General features: G+C 38.2%; 1 protein-coding gene across 1 annotated transcript in view; it reads left to right on the top strand.

Annotated features, from left to right (window-relative positions):
• The window catches only part of Taok1 (TAO kinase 1), a 114,205-nt gene that overhangs the window by 31,672 nt on the left and 65,717 nt on the right, over positions 1–16,816 (top strand). The window contains exons 2-6 of the mRNA XM_042691241.1: positions 1,146–1,370; positions 8,192–8,263; positions 12,865–12,966; positions 15,940–15,985; positions 16,709–16,805. Of these exons, the coding sequence (XP_042547175.1) occupies positions 1,239–1,370; positions 8,192–8,263; positions 12,865–12,966; positions 15,940–15,985; positions 16,709–16,805 (449 nt within the window). The 5' untranslated portion in view covers positions 1,146–1,238. The remainder of the gene's footprint in view (positions 1–1,145; positions 1,371–8,191; positions 8,264–12,864; positions 12,967–15,939; positions 15,986–16,708; positions 16,806–16,816) is intronic.

Raw genomic sequence — 16,816 nt, 5'->3', positions numbered from 1 at the left:
TTATTGTTGGACACTGAATGTCTTCAGGTATCTTTGATGCAGACTTCATAATCTTTGTGTGTTCATATTAAAGTTATAATGCAAAATGATGGCTATATTTGAAAGGTTTTGTTGTCATTTGCAGTGTTATCTGAACCACAAGTAATATCAAACTGTTTTATGTTGTTATCTGAACCACAAGTAATATCAAACTGTTTTATGTACTTTCTGTGATGTCAAAAGCTAAAACCAAAAGTGAGATCCATCAGAAACATGTTTGTGGCAAATGTATTTTCTGAGTCAGACTTTATTTGTAGCACTATTTTTCCAACTTTGATGAATATAGAGAAATTTCCATATTTTCATATTCATTTAACTGAGTTGAGAAGTTTTCACTTTCAGTTAGAAGCAGTTAAGCTGCAATTACAATGTAATGACATGGTAAATATCAAGAGAAGACCTTGATAGAATTCTGTAGTGTGTTCCTTTTTTTTTTTTTGGATGGAGCTTTTAATCCCCTTTGAGGTTTAATTAAGTCAGTTCTAAAGTATGTTGTTCAACTTTGATCCTCTGATCTTTGCTTCCTGAGTGGCTCAAGATAACAGTCTTTCACCACCACCACACTAAAGTATAGAAGATTTTTTTTGTTTGTTGTTTTAATTTTAAAGTGCCACAGGTGATTGTGATGAGGTAGGAACTTATGCAATAGTAGACCACTCTGGATTTGTTTGTTTGTTTTTAACTCAAGGCATGGTTGCTGTTTGAGAGCTCGTGTTCTCCAGGCTAGCACTCTACCACTTGAGTCATAGTTCCACTTCTGGTGCACATGCACTTACTTGCCATGCATGTGTGCGCGCGCGCATGTGCGCGCGCGTGTGTGCGTGCGTGCGTGCGTGTGTGTGTGTGTGTGTGTGTGTGTGTGTGTGTTAGAGATAAGAGTCTCATGGACTTTCCTGCGTGGGCTGGCTTTGAACCATGATCCTCAGATCTCAGCCTCCTGAGTAGCTAGGATTGCAAGGGTGAACCACAGTCTTCTAGCTCAGTGTGTTTTAGTGAAATTCTAGACCTAACTTGATTTTGTGAATGCTGTCAGTAAATGATCTTACACTAATTATTCTTAATAGCTTTTAGTTTCCTGACCTTTTTCTTTTCTTATTTCTCTACAGTAGTATATGCCAACGTGGCTTCATTCATACAGATGAACCAAGGATTGGGATAGCAGTATAAAATTAGAATCAGACAGCTGACTGCCCAGCAGGATGCCATCAACTAACAGAGCTGGCAGTCTAAAGGACCCTGAAATTGCAGAGCTCTTCTTCAAAGAAGATCCAGAAAAACTTTTCACAGATCTCAGAGAAATTGGCCATGGAAGCTTTGGAGCAGTGTATTTTGTAAGTGTTAAAGGTTTGATTGAATGTGGCTTTGTGGCTTTGTGGTAGAGTGCTTGCCTACCACGAATGAAGCCCTGGGTTCAATTCCTTAGTACCACATTAACAAAATGCCAGAAGTGGCACTGTGGCTCAAGTGGTGGAGTGCTAGCCTTGAGTAAAAAGAGCTCCAGGACAGTGCCCAGGCCCTGAGTTCAAGCCCCCGATTGATTTAAAAAAATAAAAACACACACACACACACACACACACACACACACACACGCGCGCGCGCACACACACACACGCGCACACACACACACACACACACACACAGTTTACCAAGTAAAAGACTCCTACAATATCTCCTGACAACATGTTTCTTACATTAGATGTGCACCAATTAGTACATCATATAAGAAGTCACTTTTGCAAAGAATACAAATATATTTCTTCACACAGATGGAGATCCAGAGAATATAGTCTGAAACCTTGCTCAGTACAGGAGCTTCTGACTCCTAGGAATTAAGGCAATAGCTTTCTTTTAGCATGTGGTTGGGCTTTTTGGTTTGTTTTTGTTGTTTGTTTGTCTTTGTTTTGGTTGGTCATGGGGCTTGAACTCAGGGCCTGGGCACTTTGAGCCACAGCTCCACTTCTGGTTTTCTGGTGATTAATTGGAGGTGATTCTCATGGACTTTCCTGTCTGGACTGGCTTTGAACCTTGATCCTCAGATATCAGCCTCCTGAGTAGCTAGGATTACAGGTGTGAACTACCAGCACCTGGATGTATTCTTATTCACCTTCCTGGGAGCCCCTGAACTCAGTCCTTTTGGATTATTGTGCTATTTTCATTACAGTGATTGATTGAATTATTGGCTATTGGTGATTAACTCTCTCTTCAGCCTCTTTCCCTTCACTGCTGAGCACATTAGTTGCCTCCCCTGAGAAACAGCCCTACCATTCTGTGGCTATCGAGGGACTTTCCAAAAACCATCTCATTAAGGCAAGCCCTAGTAGCTGAAGGGGCTTGTTATAAATAACAAAGGCTGTTTTTCATCTTTATTCTTGTATAGCAGTTCCGGAGCCAAGGATAAAGCACCAAATGTTTTAACAAAAAATAAGAGTTGGGGGAGAGGAAAGTATCCCACTCTAAATATATGTCATTTGCATACTTTGAGTTGGTTATTTAGAGAAAATAATAGGGGAATATTATTACAAGCAAAGGAATAATTCTGAAAAGCTAACCTTTTTGGAAAAGAAATTTATATCCAGCCATAGTAGTAAACAATGCCCACTGGCAGAAGCTGTTCTTTTGGATGGTCTGGTGGGTGAGGGGGTCAGCTCAGTGGTAGAACAATTACTTAATAGGTACTCTGGGTTAATCCCTAGCAAAACATCTCCCACCCCACTCCTGATAACCCTTAAGAAAGAATATTCACCAGGCGCTGGTGGCTCACACCTGTAATCCTAGCTACTGAGGAGGCTGAGATCTGAGGATCATGGTTCAGAGCCCGGGCAGAAAACTCCGAGAGACTCTTATCTCCAATTAGCCACCAGAAAACTGGAAGTGGTGCTGTGGTTCAAGTGGTAGAGTGCTTGCCTTGAGCTGAAGAGCGCAGGGATAGTGCCCAAGCCCAGAGTTCAAGCCCCATGACCAACAAAAAGAAGAAAAAAGAAAAGAAAAAAAAAGAAAGAAAGCAAGAAGGCAATCAAGCAAGCAATATTCACAGGAATAAAAGACTGGGATTCTGACACTTGGCCCAGACTAAAGATGACTAGTACTCAGGACTGTTACATAACACAATCTTTGTCTACTTTCCTCTCCACAGTATACCTTAGCTTCCTGTTAATATCCCCAGCAACCTCAAGCCTTTCCGTCTCTTAAAATGCTAGTTAAAGTTTAAGCACCTGGCCTTTTCATTTTCCTGCTTTGTGCATGACTCCTGTGTTTTTGCACATTAATAGAATAATATTGAACCTTGTGAATTAAAAGAGAAAAAATTAAAACTCCCAACACCTCTCCCTCATCCTTAGAGGATAATCTAAGGTACTCTCTCCCTCATGGATATCTGAAACTGAAGATAACATTGAACATTATATTTAATGTCTTTTCCATGTGCCTTTTTCAGTTTGATGTGTGATTGTGAATATAGCATAAATTCTATTTTCCGTTTTTATAACTTCATGAATAAAAGCTCTATTCTTATTGTAGCGTTTAGCAATGTCAACATATAGTTTTCCCCTCCCTTATATTGGAAGAACTATTTACCAAGTCACATTTTTTATTCTAAGGAAATACTTAGGGCTTCTTTTTGACATATTCAAATTGCCAGCACCATTGCTCTTGTGTTTTGATACTGTTATTAAGTAAATTAAGTATTATTAAAACACAAGCTCACTTATACCCTGATTGTTCAGCTCATAACCAAGGTGGTGGTTATGTGACTTTTGGGTGGCTAGAGAATACAGTATGGACCTGTAACCTGAGTTTTAGGTTAGAGGTGTATGCCACGGATTCCAGCAAGTTTGGTCTAGCTATTTGTTCTACTCTGCCAAACACAGGTGAATATTGGTGAAGGGCACAGGAAAGAGATTTATTAGCTGGATTTGAGTGTGCTGAGGAAGAGGCAAAGTATGCACTTCAGCCCATCTTTAAGGTATACACATGAGCTTTAGGTTTACATTGGGGGAAGAATTGGGGTAGAGGGAAGAGGTAAGCATAGGTAATCAGTCCCAAGTAAAGTATATTCTTGTTGATTATTATCTCAGTTCTGATTCTGAGTTGTTATTGGAGAGGTTGTTATAACTGTCATTACTTGAGGGGAACAGTCTGATTCCTGTTAGATGATTATTTCTGCTTTAGGCTACAGCTTTGTCACTATAGATAAATTTCCCTATATTTGGAGTGGGAAACAATGTGTCCTCCTCTTGATGTTATGTGATAGCTGCTTGAAAAGTTATGCTACAATGTACTTTAGTTAGGAGCAGCAGTTTGTGTATTCCATAGTGTCAAGGAAATCCTTCAGAAATGTAAGAAAGAATGTACATAATAAAAATAAGCTGGGTGCTGGTGGCTCACGCCTGTAATCCTAGCTACTCAGGAGGCTGAGATCTAAGGACTGCAGTTCAAAGCCAGTCCTGGGCAGGAAAGTTTGAAGGACTCTTATCTCCAATAAACCACCAGAAAACCGGAAGTGGTGCTGTGGCTCAAGTGGTAGAGTGCTCACCTTGAGCTGAAAAGCTGAAGAGCTGAGGGACAGCACCCAGGCCGAGTTCAAGCCCCATGACCAACCAAAAAAAAAAAAAGTTTCCAGGCTTGTAGTAAAGTTTATTTAGTCCTGTGTCAGGACATCTAGTGAGTGAATAGTGGGAGTGGCTGAAGTTGGGGTAATACAGGTCATCATAATAAGGAATAGAGATGAGCAGCTTGAAGGTCAGTACAGTGTTGTCCAGGTTGTAAATGAAATACTGGACAATGGAACAATTCACATTCTGGGCAGGTGCCTCATATGTTTGGATTGAATACATACTTTATTGTGAAGGAGAATATATTAGTGTACATTGTACAAGGGGTTTTCATTGTGAAATTTTATACATGTAAACAATGTATTCCAATCAACTTGATATATTCAAATATACTGTGTGGATTCTAGTAAAGGGGAGTTTTTGAGACTGTGGATGTTGTTATTTTTCTTCAAAACCAATCATTTACTTTTAGCAGTAAGATGATATACTGATGACTCATCATGAAATGATGTTAGGCCCTTTTAGTCTAGTTTGATGATAGATTTGCCTGTATACTTTTACCCTTATTACTGAAGTGTGGCTTTTGGGAATTCAAACATAATGTCACAAGTATTTATCAAGGCTCATTCATTTTGGTGGGGTTTGAGTTCTGGCTTCCACCTGTCTAGCATTTCTTATTTTCTGAAAGCTTTACTTCTCTGGAATCAGTCTTCCAACTACTATTTTCTGCTGAGTATTCAGGCATATTTAGATGCTGTTTGGGAGTTAATTTTTTTGAGGGAAATCAGTAAGTTTTTAAACTGCTTTTTATCTATCTCTTTGGAGATTGTGCCTTTGTGTTCCACACTTTTGTGGCTCTATTTATTTATTTATTATCATCTTTAAGTAGTCATGCAAAGATGTTCCCATTCTACAAAACAGTGTGAGTACAAAGTGTCTGACAACATTGTCACCCATCTCTCCTACCCATCCTTTGGTAGCTCTTGACTCTGGATTTTCTCATTGTAGCCTGACTTCCTCCATGTATGTATGTATGTATGTATGTATGTATGTATGTATGTATGTATGTATGTATGTATGTATGTATGTCAGTCGTGGGGCTTGAACTCTGGGCCTGAGCATTGTCCCTCAGCTCTTGAGCTCAAGGTGAGCACTCTACCGCTTGAGCCAAAGTGCCATTTCCGGTTTTCTGCTGGTTAACTGGAGATAAGGGTCTCATGAACTTTCCTGCGCAGGCTGGCTTTGAACTGCAATCCTCAGACCTCAGCCTCCTGGGTAGCTAGGATTACAGGTGTGAGCCACTAGCGCCCAACCCTCCTTGAATTTAGATTTTCTTTTTTTGCATAGGTGAAGCTGAGACAAATTTGGAGTTCTTTTTTAAAATTTTATTTGATTGTTCTCTTAACTTTTAATCTCTAAATCTTGCCTGCATTTGTTGATCTCTAAAAATTTCAAGTAATTACTTTATATGTACTACTGGTTTTTCTTCTAGTAGTTGTACAAAGGAGTTTCAAGTCAGTGAATTAAAAATTTTAAAATAGAAGTATAGATTTATTCTAAATCTAGACCTTTGCCAGTTAGTTGATGAAACTGATCTGAAGGGATATGTCTGGAATCAAAGTTTGCATTGGGAAGTAAACTTGTGGTGATGAAACAAAGAAGGTAGACAGCAAAGATCATTGAAGGACTGTCTATGCTACAAGAAGAAATGTGGGTTTTAGCCAGCACTGGTGGCTCATACCTGTAATCCTAGCTACTTAAGAGGTTAAGATCTGAAGGGCATGGTTCAAAGCCAGCCCAGGCAGAAAAGTCTGTGAGACTCTTATCTCCAGTTAACGACAAAAAAACCAGATATGGAGCTGTGGCTCAAGAGGTAGAGCATTACTTTTGAGCATAAAAGCTCAGGGAGTGCTCAGGCTCAGACTTCAAGCCCCAGGACCATTCCCCTGCCCCTCCCCCTCCCAAAAGCGAGTTTTATTCTGAAGTTTGGAAGAAGCCACTGCAATATAATAAAAATACTGATTTTAACTTGTGAGACATAAAATGATTCTTGGAGCAATGTAATGGAAAAATGGGCATGTATTAGAGGTAAAAGAATGGAGAGTAGGTTAAGATGCTTTTGTGATAATTTAGAGAGGAATTCTGAAAGCTCAGTTTAGTGGCAGTTACTGAAAAAAGTGAGTATACATTTTAGAGTTCAAATTTGAGTCAATTCTGAAGAACACTTAAAAAAAGGTTTGGCAAGTAAGCCATACAAGCTCAAGGCCCTGAGATCATATGTCAGTACTGGCCAAAAAAATAAGAATTACAACAAAAATCCAACTCCGAAAGCATGGCTGTCTCCTCATCCAAGCTAATCAAAGACTGGCATCATAGTATTTGAAACACAACCAGAGAGTTGGATATCACTCCAGATTTCAAGGAAGATAAAATTTTCTCTTAATTTCCAATATCTTAAATAGAACCAATATGATACATGAAATAAGAAAGTTGAAAAAAGCAAAACACTGATTTGAGAACCTATAAATGCAGTAGACTATATAAGATCCTAACATAATTTTTGTTTTCTTTATAAAAATTGTGGGAGGCAGGTCTTGGTTTCTATTATACTTTTTTATGGGATATATGTATTTTCAGTTGCAAAAATGACAGTGTTGTTCACATTAGCCTAGTGGTTATTTACATGTACTTAATTGACAGTGAATTGAGATAATTGTTTTTAATCTTTAAGTAGTTGTACCAAGGGATTTCAATTCAATATGTTAAGTTATAGATTTTTTTTTTCCAGTCTTAGGATTTGAACTCAGGGACTTGGGCTTACTTGTTTTGCTAGTGCTCTACCACATGCCTCCAGCCCAGTTTTTTTGCTGGTTATTTTGGAGATAGTCTTCTAGGCTTTTTTGTCTGGACTGACTTTAAACTGTGATCCTGTGTCTCATTTTCTCTTATGGTAAAAAGAGAAGATGGGTAATGCTATGTTTCTCTTTAGCTGTCCATAGTTTGATTCTTACATACACAGTATTTTTTTATTTAAATACTTTCTTTACAAAATAACTTGTTAGACATTATTACCTTACCAGAAGAATATCATATTTTTCCCTAGTACATTTGGTAATACTTATATCACAACAAATAAAATTTAGAAATTATTAACTATATTTTATGCTATTATATATTATATGGAAATATAAATGTATCATAGTTACTATGTCATAATTTTTGTCTTAATATTTGCTTTGAACTTTAAAGAAATAGACTTCTAGCCAAAATATATAAAAGGTTCTTACAGCTAGGCTTTGGTGGCTCATGTCTAATCCTAGTTACTCAGGAGGCTGAAATCTAAGGGCTGCAGTTTGAAGCCAGCCTAGGCAGATCAGTCCTAGTCAGGTTTTTTTGTTTTTGTTTTTGTTTTTTTCGTTTTTTAAAAAATGTTCTTCCTTTTGATTGCTGATCATGTCCTCTATCAATTTTAGCCATGCTTCCATCTCTAAAGGCAGTTTTGTTGTGATTTTTGGCCTGGTAGTATACAAACATCTTTATTCTTAAGTGATTTCTCAAATATAATGTATTGGTTTTTACAGTAGTCCTTTGTTCTTTTTTAGGCAAGAGATGTGCGCACTAATGAAGTGGTGGCTATCAAGAAGATGTCCTATAGTGGAAAGCAGTCTACCGAGGTAGGTTATTTACATTCTTTTTGGCATTTTAAAAGGACATACTATTTTTAATTCAAGAGAAATAGGATTTTTTAAATCTGTCATGCACATTTTAAAAGTGTATAAATTATATGTTTATCAATGAATTTTTTTTACTAACTAATGGTACCCATTTAACTGCTGCCTAGAGCGATAAACCAAGTATTAGTGGCTTCTCCAAAGCCTCCCAACTTGGATCCCCTGCTGCCAGTTTTTAAAATTGTAGTCTAATATATTATCTTAGAAGGATGGTCAGTTTGTAAGAACTGTAGAATAAAATGTACTTGGTAGTAAATTAGTCGGGTATAATCTTCTAAAGGATACTGGGTAGTAATTGTCTTAAACTAATCAACAAGCAATGTGTAACAGTTAGAAAAAGAAGATGATGAAGTAATAATTCACTAATATGATTTTTTAGAATATATTATTTAATTACATAAATTTATTTTTTGAAGAATGAACAAAATCAAATCTTTATAATCATATAAATGTGACTGAAAGACTTTCACCACTAGTTTTCCCCAAAAAAATGTATTATATAAATAAGCACGCTATACCTGCTCACTGATGTGTATGGACTCCGTAATATAGTGTGATGTTAAGCCATTTAGCTTTTGCACATACATCTTGTATTTCTGTTAATGGAGAAAAATTTGCAGCATTACACTATTAAGCTAGGTTGCATCTATCGTGTGTGTATTTGTGTGTGTGTGTGTGTGTGTGTGTGTGTGTGTGTGTGTGTGTGTGTATGTCTATGAGTGTATGAGAGAGAGAGAGAATTCAGGGCCTGAGCTCTGTCCCTGTCTTCTTTGCTCAAAGCTAGCACTTGGGTGAGCCACAGCTTTTTGGTAGTTAATTGGAGATATTAGAGCCACATGGGCTTTCCTGCCTAAACTGGCTTTCACATAATATTCTCAGGTCTCAGACTCCTGAGTAGCTGGGATTACAAGCATAAACCACCCTTGCTTGGCTATGCATCTGTCTTTAAAATAGCATCAATATCAGTGTTACTATCTTTGTTGCTAGAGCTCTACCTCTTGAGCCATAGCTATACTTCTAGCTTTTTTGGTGGTTAATTGGAGATAGGAGTCTTGTGGACTTTTGTGTCCAGACTGACTTCTAACCATATTCTCAGATCTCAACCTTCTGAGTTGCTAGGATTACAGGCTTGAGGCATTGGTGCTTGGCTGTAATCTACTTTTTTTTTTTTTTTGGTTGGTCATGGGGCTTGAACTCTGGCCCTTAGCACTGTCCCTTACCTCTTCAGCTCAAGACTGGTGCTCTACCACTTAAGCTACAGTGCCACTTCCGATTTTCTGGTGGTTTATTGGAAATAAGAGTCTCACAGCCTTTCCTGCTCAGGCTGGCTTTTCACCCATGATCCTCAGATCTCAGCCTCCAGAGTAGCTAGGATTACAAGCATGAGCCACGGGCGCCCGGTTTGTAATCTACTTTTTAAATGTAGGAGTCTGACAGTTGTTTTTTAAACTTTTTAAAATTTTGATGTTGTGATACAGGGAATCAACCCAAAGCCTTGCATGTGATAGGCAAGTGCCTCTTCCACTTGAGCTATGCCCTAGACCTCTTGACAGTCTTTACCCATTAAAACAAAAGTTTACTTTTCTGTAGGTGTGCTGGTACTGCGATTTAAACTCAGGGTCAGGGCATGCTGACTCTTAGCTCTTTTGCTCAAACTTGATGCTCTGCCATTTGAGCCTTGGTTTCACTTTTGGCTTTTTAGAGGTTAATTTGAGTGAAGAGTATCATGAACTTATCTGCTCAGGCTACCTTGGAACCGTGATCCTGAGAGCTCAGCCTCCTGATAGCTAACATTACATGTGTGAGCCACTGGCACCTGCCTTTGAATTTATCATTTTATAATAAACCTTACACGTTTTACTTTATGTATTTATTTTTTTTTTTGGTCGGCTGTGGGGCTTGAACTCTGGGCCTGGGCGCTGTCCCTCAGCTCTTCAGCTCAAGGCTAGTGCTCTACCACTTGAGCTACAGCGCCACTTCCGGTTTTCTGGTGGTTTATTGGAGATCGGAGTCTCACGGTCTCTCCTGCCCGGGCTGGCTTTGAACCGCGATCCTCAGATCTCAGCCTCCCGAGTAGCTAGGATTATGTATTTATTTTTTGTTGGTCATGGGGCTTGAACTCTGGGCCTAGGTACTATCCCTCAACTCTTCAGCTCAAGGCTAGTGCTCTACCACTTGAGCCACAGTGCTACTTCCATCTTTTCCTGTTTAGGAACATATTTTATTTCATTTGGTTTTGTGTAATAACACCAGAGGTATATGATTACAAAACATTTAAGTTCTCTATTACTTCCCCTGCTGTTATTACATAGGCCAAGTCAGTGGTAAAGCTTAAAAAGATAAAAACAAGAAGACCGATTCCTGGGCTGGGAAAGTGGCTCAGTGGTAGAGTGCTTGCCTCGCATGAGGCCCTGGATACCATTCCTCAGCACCACAGAAGCAGAAAAAGTTTCAAGTGGCACTATGGCTCAAATGGTAGAATGGTAGCCTTGAGCTGAAGAGCTGAGGGACAGTGCCTATGCCCAGAGTTCAGACCCTATGACCGACAAAAAAAACAAAAACTGATTGACCCTATGACCGACAAAAACAAACAAATACTGATTCCTAGTCCTCACTGAACATCTATTAAACCTATAGAATTTCTGGATGTAGACTCATATACCTGCATTTTTTGGGGGGAGGGGAGGGTCCGGTCGTGAGGCCTGAACTCTGGGCCTGGGCACTGTCCCTCAGCTCTTCAGCTCAAGGCTAGTGCTCTACCACTTGAGCCACAGAGCCACTTCCAGCTTTTTTCTGTTTGCTTATGTGGTGCTGAGGCATCGAACCCAGGGCTTCATGCCTGCAAGGCAAGCACTTTACCACTGAGCCACCTTCCCAGCCCCATACCTGTATTTTTTGAATACCTGGTTGCTTCTTATATTTAGGATGCAACCTTTTAAATGTTTGGGTTGTCATAAAGTAGCTTAAGGCCAAAGATTTATTTGTATTTCCTAGAAGGTATTAGTGAAGAAGGCTTTTATATCAAAATATGTAAAAAGTCTTTTCTTTAGGCTTCTTTTTTCTCCAACTTCTATACAGTAATCAGTTACTCTACTAGTGTTAGGAACTTAATTTTGAGAGTAATTAATTTCATTTGAATTAAAAATAGAAACAGGAGTCTTTTAACTCACATTTCTTGAATGGGGAACAAGAAGTGTTTCTCTTTCTATTTCTCCCTTATTTTGGCCATAATATACTACAATAAATCCTCACAAAAATTCTTACACCTTGTGAGGCTCTTTATGTGGTTTGATTTCAAGGACCCAATACTTTGCATGGAAACTCTCATCTATCCTCTGATGATATATCAATAAGGACTTGTGACCTAAAGATCACGTAGATGAGAATACTGAGATATTCTTATTATCCAAAATATGATTAAATAAAGGAAACTACTTGAATTAGTTTGCAGCACATATAATACACAAATTCAGTGATATAGGGCTGGGGAGGTGGCTCAGTGGTAGAGCGCTTGCCTTGCATGCCTGAGGCCCTGAGTTTGATTCCTCAGCAATACATAAGCAAAAAGAAAAAAATCCAGAAGTGGCACTGTGGCTCAAGTGGTAGAGTGCTAGCCTTGAACTGAAGAGCTGAGGGACAACGCCCAGGCCCAGAGTTCAGGCCCCACAACCAGACCCCCCCCCAAAAAAAAAAAACAAAAACAAATTCAGTGATATAATGAATTGCACACAGAGTTTCCAAGTCAAACCTAATAATGCCTCAGTTTCTCCATCTGCACAGGGGAAAACATCTCCTGTAGTTATTGAAAGATTATCAAGTTCCTACATAGAAACTAGTAAAATAAGGAAATAGAGCTGTTTAAAAAATAATAAAAGACCAACTTTAACATGGGTAAAAGAATAAACCAAAAACATAATAGGTAAAACTTGTGGTGTACAAATTTTTTGTGTCAATAAGCCTATAAATTAAAAAAAGAAGCTGGGCGCCAGTGGCTCACACCTGTAATCCTAGCTACTCAGGAGGCTGAGATCTGAGGATTGTGGTTCAAAGCCAGCCCAGGCAGGAAAGTCCCTGATATTCTTATCTCCAGTAAACCACTAGAAAAGTGAAAGTGGCGCTGTGGCTCAAGCGGTAGAACACTTGCCTTGAGCTGAAGAGTGCAGGGACAGCGTCCAAGCCCAGAGTTCAAGCCCCATGACTGACAAAAAAAATGTTCTTTTGAAGAAAAGTCATGAAATAGGACATATACTAGCCATCAACATGCTTGATGGTATGTAATTGTAAAAATTCATAGTAAGTCTCATAAATTTTATCAAATTGAAATTTATTTATCCTACCTTAAATGAGTTTGGTAAATTATATAGTTTAATTGTAAGCTGAATATATTATTTAAACTTAATTTTGACCATTCATCTAGAAATTAAAAATAAAGGAAGGTTGTGTGTTGTTAATTCTTCTAAACTCAGTAATGACTTTTTTTATCTATAACTTTTCAGGAAACCAGCTATTAATAATTCTTTCCATTCCTTTTTTTCTCCCTACAGAAATGGCAGGATATTATTAAGGAAGTCAAGTTTCTACAAAGAATAAAACATCCTAACAGTATAGAATACAAAGGCTGCTATTTACGTGAACACACAGCATGGGTTGGTATTTGCTGTTTCTCCTAATATTAGCTAGTTTTGGTTTAAAGTGATTTAATTCAAAATGCTCAAACTGGTTATGTAAAGGCACCTCAAATATTAATTTATCCTGGAAGAGGAAGAGCAGTATTTCCTAGCACTTGCAGACAAGAGATTAGAACTTTTTCAAGTTCTATTCTACAGATACTCTCCAAAGTTTATACATGTATACCTTAGCAGGAGGACGGTTGGGAGGGAAAAACTGGGAGAAAATGAGGGAGAGGTGATGCTGTTCAAAAAGAAATGAACTCATTACCTGACTATATAACTGTAACCCTTCTGTACATCACCTTTACATAAAAAAATTACACATGTAATTTTTTACATGTGTAATTATATGGTACCACCTTCAGTGGTACCATATAAATAGTGTGAAAACAATATTGTTATTTCTGAATGAAAATTATCATGTCTTCCTGATATAAGTGTAGTACAATGATGATGCTTTTAACCAGAAGGATCTTGGTCAAGTTTGTGTATGTCCTATTAACTTTGAACTCATCATGGTTGCTTTGCTAAATAATGCAAAAGGCAGATAATTCAGTCATTTTATGATAGGAAGCAGAGGTTAATTTTATAGTGCTGTTCCCATGCAGGTGATACAGTACTAATTCTCTGATGGTATATGAAAATAACTATATATGTTGTTTTTTTTGGGAGGGGGAGGGTCCAGTCGTGGGGCCTGAACTCTGGGCCTGGGCACTGTCCCTCAGCTCTTCAGCTCAAGGCTAGCGCTCTACCACTTTAGCCACAGCGCCACTTCTGGCTTTTTTTTTTTTTTTTTTTGCTTATGTGGTACTGAGGAATCGAACCCAGGGCCTCATGCATGTAAGGCAAGCATTTTACCACTGTGCCACCTTCCCAGCCCCCTTTATATGTTTAAAGTCAGATTAAATTTCCATTACATTGAAAATAATAAGACAAGTAACTATCATTTTGATATGCTCAGCTTAGATTTAGGTTTGTAATGTTAGTGTGGTTTTATTCAGTTTAACTTTGGGATTAGTGACTACTAAAATTGAATCTGTGGTTAAAGAAAAAGTACTAATGTTTAGGTAGGTTAATTCTGTCTCTCAAGTTTCTCCATCGGTAAAACAAGAATAATTAGGACCTACTTCATAAAGGTTAAACTGGGGCTGGAAAGGTGGCTTGTGGTAGAGTGCTTGCCTTGCATGCATGAGGCCCTGGGTTCGATTCCTCAGCACCACATATCAGAAAAAGCCGGAAGTGGCACTGTGGCTCAAGTGTTAGAGCACTAGCCCTGAGCTGAAGAACTGAGGGACAGTGCCCAGGCCCAGAGTTCAAAACCCACAGCCAAAAAAAAAAAAGGTGTATGTGTAAAATACCTGGTACAGAAGTGATGGTCTGTTTTTGGTGCCAGGACTGGGCTTGTGCACAGAGCCTAGATGCTGTTTTTCAGCTTTTTCACTCAAGGCTGATGCTCTACCACTTGAGCCATGGCTCCATTTCCAGTTTGTGTGGCAACAAGAGTCTCATGGACTTTCCATAGCTTTAAACTATCATCCTCAGATTTTATTCTACTGAGTAGCTAGGATTATAAGCATGAACCACCAGTGCCAAGCCAGTCCTCCATATATGTTTTAAGAGAAACATTTAGAATTGTGTGTAGTGGTACATGCCAAGCAGGTGGATCAGTTAACCATGAATTTTGGATCAGCCTAGCCAACATAGCAAGACCCTGTCTTAAGAACAAGCACAATTAAAGCTTAGGGCCCAGTGTACATGGATTCACCATTATTGCTGCTGTGACAGGAGAATTACTTGAGCCCAAGAATTACATACTAGCCTATGCAACATGGTGAGTTAAAAAAAAAAAGATAGGGCTGGGAAGGTGGCTCAGTGGTAGAGTGCTTGCCTTGCATGCATGAGGCCCTGGGTTCAATTCCTCAGCACCACATAAGCAGAAAAAGCTGGAAATGGCACAGTGGCTCAAGTGGTAGAGCACTAGCCTTGAGCTGAAGAGCTGAGGGACAGCGCCCAAGCCCAGAATTCAGGCCCATGACCAACCAAAAAAAAAAAAAAGACAGAAACATTTAAAATGTGTTATATAAGCTTTGTACACACCATTCTAGAGAACATAGCTTTTTACACTCTAACAACTGTTATCAATTTGTTAGTATAGTTTGATAGAAACAGCATATAGAATTGGTAGCGTGGAGAAGAGGCACTGTGGCTCAAGTGGTAGAGTACTCGCCTTGAGCTGAAGAGCTGAGGGACAGTGCCCAGGCCCAGAGTTCAAGCCCCACGACTGAAAAAAAAAAAAAAAAAAGTAACTCTTTTCAGTTGTAGAATGCTTGCCTTGCATGCATGAGTCCCTGGGTTCAATTCCTCAGCACCACATAAGCAAAAAGAAAAAAGCCGGAAGTGGCGCTGTGGCTCAAGTGGTAGAGTGCTAGCCTTGAGTTGAAGAGCTGAGGGTCAGCGCCCAGGCCCGAGTTCAGGCCCCACGACTGGACCCAAAAAAATAAAATAATTAAAAAAAAAAAAAAATTGGTAGCATGGCTCAAGTGGTGGAGAACCTGCCTAGCAATCCTGATATTCTTAGTTTAGACCCTCTCACAGCAAAAAGAAAAAAGATACATGCATATATTATACATAATTATATAGATTAAAAATGATATATATTTTAAATTAAAAATTAGTATCCATTCTATATATTATAATTAAATTAGTAATTACATATGAAATACGCAGTTTATAGGAGTGATTACATATTGGCATTATTAAAAGAAAGGTATCTTTGACTTGATTTTATACATTTAGCATATTGCTAAATGTATAACTATACTTTTAAGATAAATGGTGACCAGAATTTATTTTATTTTACACTGTCTATTTCACTGTAGGTAAATTTTGTCTCAAATGGAATAAATCACAATAACACTTTAATGCTTTTATAATGTTTTCCTCATCTAGCTCGTAATGGAATACTGTCTGGGATCTGCTTCAGATTTATTAGAAGGTAGGTTTCCTTTTGTTATTTTTTAAAAATAACAATAACTGGGCACCAGTGGCTCATGCCTGTAATCCTAATCACTCAGAAGGCTGAGATCTGAGGATTATGGTTCAAAGCCTGCCTAACTTCATAGTCTTTTATCTCCAATTAACTACAGAAAAAGCCAGAGTGGTGCTATGGCTCAAGTGGTAGCGTACTAGCCTTGAGTGAAAGGAGTTTAGAGACAGTACTCAGGCCCAGAGTTCAAAGCGTAGGACCAGAAAAAAATAAATAAAATAATTATGTTAGAGATTAAACACTTCATATTAAATAAATGTAAAGCTTGTCAGAAAGTATAAAAACTTGAATCATTTCTGGATTATTAGCATAGTCTGTATTATCCTTACAGTGCAGTCAAGTTTTCTCATTGTTACTATAAATATTTTTCTGGATATCTTGTTATTTAATTTGATCTGTCTTACAAACTGAAAAGTAAAGGGAGAACTTTTGTACTTTTGTTTTATAATCACATTTAGTTGTTTAATAATGTTAACTAAGAGAGCAATTGGCTGGGACTTATACTTTAACAACTGACTCAATTATATATTAGATTATATTAGTACTTTCATTTTATCATAAATAAATTTCTTCTTGCTAAATGTCAGTTTTTAGAATATACCTATATATCAGGTATGTATATTTGTTTCTTTAAACAAAATATCCTCAATAATAATTTTCAAATTTTTAAAGTTCACAAAAAGCCATTACAAGAAGTGGAAATAGCAGCAATTACACATGGTGCTCTCCAGGGATTAGCCTACTTACATTCTCATACTATGATCCACAGGTAAGTGCTTT

Source organism: Dipodomys spectabilis, unplaced genomic scaffold (assembly GCF_019054845.1).
Source record: "Dipodomys spectabilis isolate Male_0828 unplaced genomic scaffold, ASM1905484v1 ptg000004l, whole genome shotgun sequence".
NCBI classification, from domain to species: Eukaryota; Metazoa; Chordata; class Mammalia; order Rodentia; family Heteromyidae; genus Dipodomys; species Dipodomys spectabilis.
Note: the sequence above shows the minus strand (reverse complement) of the source record. Positions and strands in the feature narration are given on the sequence as shown.